General features: G+C 37.2%; 2 protein-coding genes across 2 annotated transcripts in view; one reads left to right on the forward strand and one right to left on the reverse strand.

Annotated features, from left to right (window-relative positions):
* Positions 1 to 13,235, forward strand: part of LOC132943468 (E3 ubiquitin-protein ligase MYCBP2) — a 280,697-nt gene that overhangs the window by 83,090 nt on the left and 184,372 nt on the right.
* The window catches only part of LOC132942994 (uncharacterized), a 125,204-nt gene continuing 121,230 nt past the window's right edge, over positions 9,262 to 13,235 (reverse strand). Inside the window, exon 4 of the mRNA XM_061011740.1 lies at positions 9,262 to 11,975. Coding sequence (XP_060867723.1) covers positions 10,442 to 11,975 — 1,534 coding nt within the window. The 3' untranslated portion in view covers positions 9,262 to 10,441. The remainder of the gene's footprint in view (positions 11,976 to 13,235) is intronic.

Below are 13,235 nucleotides of genomic sequence, written 5' to 3' on the forward strand. Positions count from 1 at the left end.
TTGCTTATTCGTTCCACCGCAGAAGAATAAAGAATAAACTTTTGCTTCACTACATTAGTTCAACATCTAAAGGTCAATACGTTTTTATATTTATATTTGGACAAAAGCATTAAATATATTTCATGGAAATTATTTACGGTTTACTAACGATAAAATGTGTTTTTTAACACAATTTATTATACCTATATAGGGCGCGTCACCAAGCATGCATACCCAAATTTTTCCTTTAATAATAAATTCATTAAAATTCTGATTTTTGAAATTTTTAAATATACAAATTTTTTCAAATTCTTCAATTTTGTTGATGTACTTAAGGAGTGTCATGAGGGGATACAATTTTTTTGTTTTTCAAATGAGAACCCTCCTTATTAGGTACTGTACATTATAAAGTGGATATTTTTTTTAAATGTTGTAGGTACTTAGTTCAAAATTTGAATTAGTTGTTTCTTATAGTTTTTAAAATCTATGTACTAAGAATAATAGTTCTTAAAAATGGTTTTACAAAAATATAAATTGAAAAAATATTGGATCTAGTATTTATTATACTTTGAAACATTTTTACAAATTATTAATGTCGATGGATTAATATTAATGATTAAAATGTTTAGATAACCATCAGATAGCTCCAATGGCCCCATATCTCATAAACCCATAACAATGAGCATTTTATCATTAAACACAAAGATAAAAAACTCAAAATATACTATTACAAATAATTAGATTCTAATACGCAAAAATTTTCAGAAAAATTATCCACTGAATAATTTACAGTTGAAAGAGGTGTTCTATTTTGAAAAACAGAAATACATCTTAAACATTTGAAAACATTTTCTATAAGTAACTTTTTTTAAAAATTCCAAAAATCAGATTTTAAATAATTGCATTATTGAAGAAAAAAGGGGGTGATCATCATGCTTGGACATCCACTATAATGGATAAATTATGATTATGATTAAACAAGATTTTATCTACCTGCTTTAAACTAAATGCAATGATAACTGTTTTATATATAAAACAATTGAAATTATTATACCTATATCTACTCAATCAATTTTTCACGAATACAATTACGTATGATTTTTTTATGTCTATACCTATACAAAATTGAAAACAATATAATGTCGCAAGTATATAATATTCATATAATATATTGGCGTATACTCATATAATTATTAATTATAGCCATTGATTAAAGGAAGAAAACATATTTTCGTTTCGACATTTTTGGTTATAATATCATTATAAACCACCAAACCGTTGTATAGACGAATTATAATATCAATAGTAGTTTATTTTCACTTAAAATTATATTATAGGTATTGACATTTTGTGATTATATATATTTTTATACTCTTTGATCATATTTTATAATATAACATTTTCATATTTTATGTACTTACCTAGAATTTAGTGTTACATAATAAAATGTATAAAATATTATAATTGAAAACGTGATGGTATTTTTAATTGTCAAATTTATCAAATTTCGTACTGTTACCTAATTTAATAAATTGTTATTTTCAGAATATCAGTTTGAAATTATTCATTGCATATTTTAAATAAAAGTTTTAATTACTTATTGTGATGAATACAATTTGATAGACTTTTATTTTACTCTTATTTGTTTACGCAGCACAATACAACATTTGACAGCCATTTCCTTCCCTAGACGGGTCGTTGTTAATTTCACGCCGGTTTCGTTTCCGACAAATTTTAATATCTTATAGTGTCCATTTAAACGAGTGACTGGGGAAGTCCATTTAAACGGATAATATATAATATTTATATTTAATGGGTAGATATTTTTATTTCTGCAGTATAAGTAAAATAATTGAAAATAAAATAAATATGAATTTTTTTATACTATGTTTGGTGGGACCTTTATAATTGTTTTAAATTAAATGTATTTTAGAACATGCGAAAATCGCATTGAGTATTGAAAGTAAAAGCCGCATAGCTTTTTCAAAATATTAAAATTGATTTTAATTCATCTTACAATACCTATTTGGTTGTGCGTTCAACGTGGTTTGTTTTTAATCATATCTGTTAGGTATATAATACCTACTTATAAGTATTTCGGAAAAATCAGTAGCGTTTGTGCCAGTCGTTTATTTCGATGCAAATATTGCACATTCCTTTTTTGATGTACATTATTATACATTTTGTATAGAAAAAAACATATATTCTCAAAGGACGACATGGATAACAATACGAAACTTCACTTCTTTTGATTTGCCGCGATCGCATATTAAATCGACGCCATGGCATACACATTATTATTTATAATGTAGATTACATTTTTTTTTTATTAAGTGTGATAATGGCGGAAGGGTGATGACAGAGTAGTACAATTTACCGCCTCATAAATCTCCATCTAACATTAATTTTGTATAATATACTCGTTATTTATATAATTTTAATTAAGCGTTGATTCTTAGAGACAATGTCGACGAAATATGATAAAAACTCTGAATGTGATGAGATAATTATTTTTTTATTTTATTTTATGTGAAATTAACGTAGATATTTGATATCAGTTATACGAACGCAATCGGTGAATGGTTTGGGAGTGTGAAGTCCGAAGGGTTTGTGGTCGGACCCCTCTTTGACCCTCAGAGCTAGGACACGGCTGTGCTTTTATGGTATATAAAACACTGCTATATAGTGACTGGTTACACTGCGTTCGTGTGGCATTATATTATTTTTGTACATGTTATTCGCGTTTGTAATTATTTATCATTATCAAGATTATTGTTACCTGTGCGTCACAAAATAATATATTTCTCATCCAGAAGATCCGGAAAAATAAATAAAAATTAGCCATTTTGACTTTTTATGACATAATTTATTCGATATCGTTACAGGTATATATGTATATATTTCCATTATGTATATTTTATTTATGTCTTGTCGTCGAAAAATGAACGCGCAAGTTTTTATATAAATGCATAGTAATAATAATATATATATTATAGTGAAACCGCCGCCATTGTCGTCACCTGCTGTAGGTCTCGTCGGCACGGCTCGGGTTTTCATCGAAAATTCATTCGGTCGTGTTTATTATTTTTTCACAAGACGATTTCCGACTAAAAAACATATTGCACTTTGTTCGATGGGTTTATATATAGTATACAAGTCCCGACCGACCGTCCACCGTCGTATATATATATATTTATATATAATATATATGTGTATCGGTCTGTCCTACATACTGTTGAATTATTTATAATGTGACTGCTTTTCTTCCCCACCACACCCTTCCGATCTGTTGTAGCGGATAGATCTTACGCAGACACATGCGCACACATCGACTCATATTATATACGGTAATACACATATATATATTGCATATATATTGCTGGACAGACGACTAGCAATATAAAACGCGGTCGACAATCGCGGAGGTATTTTTTTCCATACATATATGTGTGTTTGTTTTTTTTTCTAAAATTCATTTAAAGCGACTTACAGAGACACTGACGGCGGCGGAGTGACAACTGACACATCAAAGGACGGTTGCAACCAGCCCGTCGTTTGTGCGAATTCGTGTTTTTCGTCGATCTTATCTATATATATATACATAATCCCGAGACTACAAAATCTCGTGTTTCGCCTCGGTCATTGTGAACGGCTCTCTGGTATTCTGGTGTGTGTGTGTGTGTGTGTGTGTGTGTTTGTGTGCCTCTCTTTCCACCCCTCCCTCCTAGTTATTCTCTCTTTCGTTGTGTCTTGTTGACGTGGTCGAGAGTCGCGAAACAAAGGATATAGCAGCTCATTAGTGTTTATTATAACTAAAATATGTTCGTTCTTTAAAACTTTTTACCGACTCGCAAAATTGCATTCGTTTAAAAAGCCCTCAATGTCGCAGTGTACGGCTTTAACTTTTGAATATTAAAAAAAAATTGTAATTTATACAATTTGTTCGTTATACATACCTACGCAGAAAACGGTTTTATAACAAAAATATATTCGTTGGTTAATTATGTATTTTTGTTGTGCTTCTATGTTGTATATCTTGTTACCATTGTCTATTTTTTTTTTTTTACCTCGCAGCTATATAATATTGGCGAACAAACTCAATATATTATGCGCAGAACCAAGAATTTATTGTTATTTTGATATATTTATTGAAGCAAACTTGTGGGGTGTTTTCGTATAATTGATACTAAGTATAGCAGTTTACAATATTTTAGATGTACAGGTATGTAAGATATTATTTTAGAGGAAAAAAATTATAATGACCGTCAGTCCAAATGTTTGGTAGTAGTTTTAAGTTTTTAATTATATGAACGTTCCAGGAATTTAATTTTGTTTACATTATTAAATCTTGTTGTTTATTTTACAAGAATACAATTAAATTATGATGATAATAATAATAATAATAATAATAATAAATAAAAAATAGATGGTTAAAGGTAACTGAAAATTGATTTGCATCAGTCAAAAATGTATTTTTAAAATATCATTATAACTTCTGAATTAAAAACCTATCCGTACAATTTAAAGCCAAGCTGTGTATTTAATATAATATGTAGGTATAGTATTTTTATTCATACATCGTGCAGTAACGAAAAATTGTGTTAGAATAATATTAAATAGACAATTTTTCGATAAAACAAGTCGTTATTCTGGAAGAGTATATACTCAGCAGGTATAAGAACACAATAATAATATGTTTTCGTACATAAAGGCCTTCATATTAAGTGTAATATAAATTCTGATTTATGAACTTGGGAAAAAATGGATTGAATTTTTATATTTAATAAAAAATGCAACAGCCATTCGAGCTGCTGATTTTTCCGATATTATATATTGTTTTTATTATTTTTTTAAAGATCAGAAATAAACACTAACGTAGTGCATATCATTATAATAAAACATTTTCATAAATTAGTTTTTGACGACGTGCGATCGCTAAAACTTGAATTTCGATAACACGAATTCGTTAGCTGTGCCACGTCCACACCATCCACAAACGCCTATTTGATGTACCACATTCCATGTCTTACACCGTCTCAGAAATAATAATTTCGTTTGTTGACCTGTTCGGAAAAGTAAGCGGGGACGTCTGCAGAACTCGGTGCACGTTTATATTATGATCTTATCCACAACGCCGCGCGATCATAATGTATTGAAATTAAACAGTTATCGGAAAAGTGGACTTTCGGCAGTCGCATATTTGAATTATCAAACAACCCCACATTGTAATATTAATTTTACCATCGCGACGCGACGGATAATTTATCATACTTATGAGTTATGAGGTTCCGGAAAATTGTATTTAACAATGTCGTCGTAACCATTTACCAACGCTTGACTCGTATGTTTTGTTGAAAATCTTTTCTGATTATACCTACCTAACCTATTATCTTAGTATATTATATTATATTCCTTCTGTCCGCGTGTAAGTATTCAAACTTCTCCAAAGCAGCTGCACCGATTCTGATGAAATTTTTTGTGTGTGCTTGAGTGGGTCTTCGAATGGTTTGGATTCACAATTGGACACGGTAGGCCTAAACCGGGGAGGTGCTCAAACAGGGATTTCGAGATTTATGTTGGACATTTTTGTCTATAAATGGTTACTATTGGTTATAAGAGAAATAATTAGTAGAAATTAGTATTTAATTATTATTGGTTGCCATAGGTTTTTCGGGCAGATCAGGTACAAGCATGCATCAAATCAAATTTTCGCACATTGTCTACCAAGGTGGCTGAGTTGCACTTACTCTAGCAAGTGACACCCAAAAGCAGTTAGACAATCACATTTTTTTTTGAGAGTTGTCATTTTTTACGGGCAACGAAGTGCGCGGGATCGGCTAGCATTATATATATTTTTTAACTAGCGCTTAACACTCGAAATATGAAATTTCCACAATTCAACCCAATGTCTGGATAATTTCGTTTACATCTGCGCGATTTCGTGTACAAACACGGGCATGGGGTGTTGATAAACAGACAGACCGAGGGAGAGAGTACAATAGTCGTTATAATGATTTTGCGAATACCGAACTTGTGCGCGTCCAAAGTCAATAGTATAGGCTTTTGGCGGATAAAGGCCACCACTATGTACATAATATACATTATATTATTTATGTATATTGCATACGCGGTAAAATAAACACGCGGGAATTAGTTCGAGGGGAGCTGGACGAGAAATATAGGAATTCGACCCGTCGTGGTCGGGACTTTTGTATCCGTGGTGTGTGTGTGCTCGACAATGGATTATAATATTTAAAGTGACTTGCGACGACGACGACGACGACGACAACAACCAACGAACACCTAACCTCGATGCATTATACGACGTATGTAGTGACGAATTATGTGCAGCTGAGCCCACTCCCACGGTGCCGAGAGTACTGCTGCTTACTATTACTATTATTGTCGTCGTTATTGCGTTCGCTAATTTTGCGTACGTGACCGGAGTAGTGTTCATTATACTATATAATATATAGGTATGTGGTCTTAACCGAACGAGCCCTGGCAAAACCGACGGCCGTGCGCGTCTTGAGTGCGCTTCGACGGGCGGACGACGAGCGCGAGTGCCTATTATTAATTATATATAATATATTATATACACGCGAGGTCCTCGTCCCAGACGATGTTTGCCGTTTATGTCGGTGTACAGTGTTTGTGTTTGTATTGTTTGACGTGCAAGTGACGTACACCATGCGAGTGTTAATAATATAATAAATAAGTGTTGTGTATACCGAAATGACGTATTGTTTCAATATAGGCGCCCCGATCACACAATGCGCATATCATTATTATATACATAATAATATATTACCCCTTTTTTTTGTGGTACCGAGGAGGACCGAATGGTATCGAGGATCGTATACTACCTGGAGTACCTCTACACTTACATATTGAGAGTGAAAGGTATAAGTATTATTCGATTTCGATCGACGCATTAAAGTTTTTGTCAAATATTGCTGCTCACAATATATATTATGTAGAGGATCGCAGACTCGATGGTACCGAAATGTGTATTGATCGGGGTGGGGTGAAGTTTGTATGACTGCTCGATCCGCGGTATAGGCCTATGATTTTTGTGAAACGAAAACTTGTCCTCGCTTTCGCGTGAAATGCCTATAGGTACCGCATTTCCCCCCGGAGAGCGAGCGCAGCGATTGTGTGACTGGGTGGGTAAGACGCATAAAAACGTCAATACTCAGTTTTTCCAGTTGTTTATCCCCCTCCCCCCCAGTAAACGAACAGACGTTAGAATATGATTATCGTCCGTTGGTGTCGAAGTCTTCGTGTTTTTCTTTTAACCCGGCTCTCGGGTCAACGTCGCCGGTTTCCGTGTACACTGCGCAGTGTTTTGCATAACAAAATAATTTCGGAATAAAAACTTTGCACATTTTTATTTATCGTCACAAACGTTTTTATTTGCATTGACATTTGACGTACATTGTTCGGGAGTTTTGCTATTATGTTTTTTTTTTTTAAACTCACTATACGATGGTCCTAATTTAATTTTTCGAAAAATGTGTATGCACACCTACTATAATTTCGCGTCATTGTTAAAAGTCTAATGATATTCTAGTTTTTATATTCAAGTTGTAATTCCCACCTGCAGTATAAAAACACCGGACTGCGCAGACAGACAAATAGACTATACTATATTATTTACAAATATTGCTATACCTAATATTATATTTTTGATTCGAGTTAAATATGCGATTAATCGTTCGAAATACCAAATGCAATTTAACGCAGTTTATATTTGTTCGATAGTGAATAAAATGCATTACATGTACATTTTTCGTTTCCATATACGTTAGCGTCTCCACACAATAATATACATCTAAAGTTTTCGAATCGAATTAATTCGTTTTAAGTCGTCTTATTCAAGCCGACCGTTGTTCACTTCTGGGCGAGTTTTTTAACGTCGTGGAAGGTAATCGAGTTCCGCCGACAAAACATTTTTGTTTAGCGTTCAAGAGTCTTGCAGCATGTATAAAGCCGCGGGTTTCGAACATTATATAGCATTCTGCATAAAACGATTTTTTTCCTCAACGCATAAAATCATGTACAAAAGTTCAAAGAAATGGACGGGCGAAATATAATTTTGAATATATTATACGGTACAAAAGCTTGTTGGCGACGAATTCCAGAGAATAACATATAATTGCGCGCTCGAATTCGAATTACACATTCGCGAGCATCCAGAGGATTGCGACCTCTGCTGCGTCTAAAGCTCAGGAGGATACTGCACGGACCACACACACACACACACACACACACACACACACACACACACACACAATCGAAGATATTATATTATATATGCTTCAAAAAACGTATTTTGCTTCCTTTCGAAATAACCATATTATATATAGGTATTATATGCTCATATTGCACACGTATATATTATAACATGAATTATGTCGAACGGGAATTCAAAAATTATTATTTTCCGCTTACCCGTATGGCGAGAATCGGCTGGTGGGTGTCGGTAGGGTCGGTCCGAAAGAGGTATACAATAAGCTATAATATTTGTAATATACGATGCACCCGAAATAGGTTTTATATTATAAGGTACGTAATATTTTATATCTTCGAAATATGCGCGTTTTCCTTTTGTCACATTATTTCGACGCTGTTCCGCGGCAAAAGAGTCAAAAGTCCGCCGTTATTTAGTTGTTACCTGCTGCTGATATACAATAATATCATAATATTATAATATACAGAGAGATCCGTTCAAAGTGTAGACATGCAGAGCTCGGTGTACTACAAATTTGCCATGTGCACGATAATAGTTATAAACTATATATAGTGCTCTAGACCTTTTGGGATGGAAATTAAAAGTCACCTCTCATAAAAAAAAAAAAAACATTCAAATCGGATTGGTTTGCTACCGACAGTATTAACCACACGGTGGCCGCCGGTTGGGTCCAACCCGTAGAAGTATATTTTTAATACTGTTCTATTTATACGATATATATTAAATTGCTGTCTCCCCGACTGTATATAACAATAATAATATTATTATTGTCTTGTCCGCGCACGTTTCGCGCTTTGTATTTCTTATTTTCCTTAAGTCCAAAGCATCCGGCGTGTCGTGCATCATCCGAACGGCAGCTGTGCGACCGTTCGCGTTGCCGGTCTCGTTTTCGGCAAGTGCTTTTTAATGAACGTCGCTCGGCCCTGTCAAACTCCGTTTTAATTAAACTCGTCCGCGCGAGAACGTCTCGAAACGTCATTGTCCGCGGCGCCGAGGAAACAAATACACAACAACAGTACACTGCTTCGTCATTTTTCATAATTTTTTGTATTTTCATTAAAAATAAATCACAATCATCGTTTTATACATTTTATAATATTTCGTTTTTATCTTTAAAATTATAATATATCGTTTGTAAGTATTGTGTGTATTAAATATTTTAATGTAGGTACCCATTTATTATTTATATAACAATATAATAATATAATAATATTATTTAAATAATAAATGTGTATATATAAATATATATATGTATTATATATTATATAATTATATTCTGAATGAATTTTTTTTTTTATCGTGGACTGGGTAATATTGTGGTCTGTGATGTTTGTTAGGGGGGGTGGGGGCTGAGGAATTTTAAACATTTTTTTTTTTTTAAACGTTTAAGAACGACACTATTTTAAATTTGTCTATGATTTCCTATATTATATAGTAGTTCTTATGAAAATGTGAAAAAAAAATATTGAATTCCTCAAGTTTTCTGATATATTATATTGCACGATTCACGATAAAACAATCATTCAGTATATTTACATGACACGTAAAAACAACAATACAAAAAAAACTAAAACAGGATAGAATAATAAGCATCACATAGAATATCGTGATGTAATCGTAAATCATAAACAGATTATATATATTATATACCGTGTGTCCTCGAAAACTGTGCACATTCAGTTACCTAAATCACTCAGTGCCCTATACATATTTTGGAATTCCGTCTGCGGGGGATTGATGATCAGACAGTCTAGTTTCATGTCCCGAAAACAGAATTCAAAACAGAATGTTTAAAGTACACCGAGTAATGTGAGTAATATAATTATACAGCGTAATCCTGTTTTCGAGGACACGCGGTATAAGCTGAGGACACACTATAATAGTAATAATAATAATAATAGCAATAATAATAATGACAATAATATTAATAATAATAGGTATGTACAAAATAACGCGTTTTTCGGCGCGTGTACCTCTTTCAAATATAGCTCGCCAGATGGCTTGCGGCGCTACTGTGCGGAGTTTCTCAGGTTAGAAATATAAAAATAATAAAACATTTATGATCGATAATATAAAATAACGTTATCGTATGTAAATCGTCCAAACAAAAACGAGAAACGATTGACGACGGCGAAATCGATCGATAGGAATAGTATAGGGTTGTAGCCGAAAGCCGACGAGGATGTGATTGGCAGCAGTGGAGAACCTTCAGACGAACGTAGGTTTGTCGGGTACCGGCGGCGGTTGCTGCGGCGGTTGGGGTGGCGGACGGTCTTCGGTGGTCGATCGTAGGTCGGTCAGCTCGCAGTAGATGTCCGTGTACGATTCATCGTCGCGCACATTTCCTGCGCCGCCGTACAACAAGTCCACCGGGTCCACGTAATCGCTGTTGACCGACGGCGACGGAGACGGCGGCGGCTGTGGCCGGCGAGCGTGGTGAACCGCCACGTCGGTGGACGCCCCCGCCCCGGCCATCTTGATCCTGGGCGTCCGGAGTCTATCCAGCGACGGCGCGCCCGTGCCCACCGACTTGACGTCCCGTGGCCGTCCGTCGCCCGCGGCCACCGCTTTGGTCGTCACCGTGGACGTCATGTCGTCCAGCCCCCCTCCGCCGGCCGAGTACCAGCCGCCGCCGACGCCGCTGTCGCCGCAGCAAGTCTCCTCCACCCGGATCAGGTCGTACAGGTGTTCGATTATGCCTCGCGCCTCAGCATAGTCGTCCGGGTCGTCCAGCTTGTCGCGCAGGTTCTGCAACATTTCGTGCGTTAGCTCTTCCGGTACCGTCTGCGTGCCCTTGTCCTGGTATACGATCACCCGCATGGCGCCAACGTCACTGCCACAGCCGCCACCAACGCCGCCGCCCAACTTCAGCCGCTGCAGTTCGGTGTACTCGTGCACGGACATCCGGGACAGCGAGTGCGCCGAAATGGTCCTGCAAGCCGTTCCGGCGCCGCCACCGCTGCCGCCGCCACCATTCGGAGTGAGCAGTGACCGGAGCTTGATGAAGTAGCCGCGGGCGTTGAGCCAGGTGACGGCGCTCACCGCGCACACCGCACCGAAACCGCACAGCACCAACAGCACCACCGTGGTGATGACTCCTCGTTCCGCGGTCGGTGTCAGATAGTCGATCGGTTGATAACCACCGTTGCCGCCATCCCGCGCCCCGGTCAGCCGGTCCCGGACGCACCGGTTGAACGCCGTCCCGGCGTCACGGTCGCACCCGGCCGCCGTCGTGAACTCCGTGATCCGCAAGTGGTCGAGCTCTGCGCCCGTCAGGTTTGCGCACTGCGCTCCAACCACGTTTACCCGGCAGTAGTTGAGGTCAGCAAACTCGTCGTCGTCATCGTCGTCGTCATCGGTACTGTTGTCGCCGCCGGCCACATCGACGAACCGCCACGGGCCGCAGCCGCATGACCCGACGAACGTGTTGCCGGTGATGTTCGTCTCGGACGCCGCCCTCTGCAGACGGACCGGAGGCGACCACTTGCCGCCGGCCGGAGACTGCAGGAAACTGTTGTCGCTGACGTGTAACGTCGTCTTTGTGGTTGACCCAGTTTCCGGGCTGAACGCGGTCGACTCGTAAAACGCCTCGGCCTCGATCTCCTCGAACGTGTTGCCGTGCACCAGTACCACGTGCAAGTTGTGCAGTACGAACCCGCGGCCGGCCACCCGCGTGAAAGTGTTGCCGTATAACTTCAGTTCTGTGGCCACCGCCACGGCCGAGCTTTCCACCGATTCAAACCTGCAACCGAAAAAAATTGTGATATTACTCAGGTTTAAGAGGCCGTAGTCGTACAGATTTATCGCAATACAGCGTATACAGAGTGATTGGATGCGCTATATCGCTGAGCAGGGCACCACCCTTCGTGCCGACCTAGCTGCAATGACCTAGGAGGGGGTAGGGGGGTTCAGCGGTCGTTCGCTGCTGCTATAACTTTAGGGTTGCGACAAATTAATCGCCCCGTTTTATATAATATTATGTATATATATATATAGGTCAGCCCGTGTAGGTGTGTATATATGTTCACGTAATAATATATTGTTTTATTTTGCACTGGAGGTAGGTATTTTATTATTATTTTGTAATCGTGTCACCGCGCACGCATTGCACTTCGGCGCGACGTAACGCGCTTATACGAATATAATATACGGTTTTTTTTTTGTTTTACACGACTATTACATTAACGCAATTCGTAGCTTCTCGCCTTTTATTTTATTTAATTTTTTTTTTTTATCGTAAAAATACTATTTGGCGAAAAAAATATAATTAATGTCTGTGTACGAGCTCATACCGAGTGTTTATCAGTCGTTCAAAGACCATTGAGTTTTTTAGCTCTCAGAGATTTGTCATTTTTATATATTATTTTGTATACGTGCGTTTTTCCCACAGCCCCTCCTCCGTCACTCGAGTGATGATACAATTACTGAAACAACTCTTCTAGTGGCTAAAGTGTATTATGCAGTTGTAGCGGCTGCGTCGGTATATAGTAATAACGTAGTCGAACACTCGATTTTCCATTAACCGTGCACAAAATTATGCGGAACAGAATAAATAAAAGAATGCATAAAGAGCGGCGGAGCCGTGTGCATACACATCCATTGTTGTCGTTACGACAAAAATCGTAGATTATACGCGCACTTCACGAAGTCTCGTGATAGATACTCTTGACATATACCCTTTAAAAGCTAACCATACAGTGATATGAAAAAGGGGAAAATATTTCAGAGAGAGAGAGAGAGAGAGAGAGAGAGATAGAGAGAGCGTAGATACCTACTCATGCGTGTACACGCATCGAGGAAACTTTTTTGGCCGTCATCCAATAAAGTCTTGGTTTGCAACTACCACGTGTAGTATTTGAAAAGATTTATAAAAAAAAAATGTATGAATGAATATCTATAAAAAATAGTAATCGCCAATATATATACAATCATTTTGTATCGGTATCGCCGTTTCAGTTTGAAAATGTTTTTTTTATTGGAAATCATTATGAAAAATAATATA

Source organism: Metopolophium dirhodum, chromosome 4 (genome assembly GCF_019925205.1).
Source record: "Metopolophium dirhodum isolate CAU chromosome 4, ASM1992520v1, whole genome shotgun sequence".
In the NCBI taxonomy this organism is placed as follows: domain Eukaryota; kingdom Metazoa; phylum Arthropoda; class Insecta; order Hemiptera; family Aphididae; genus Metopolophium; species Metopolophium dirhodum.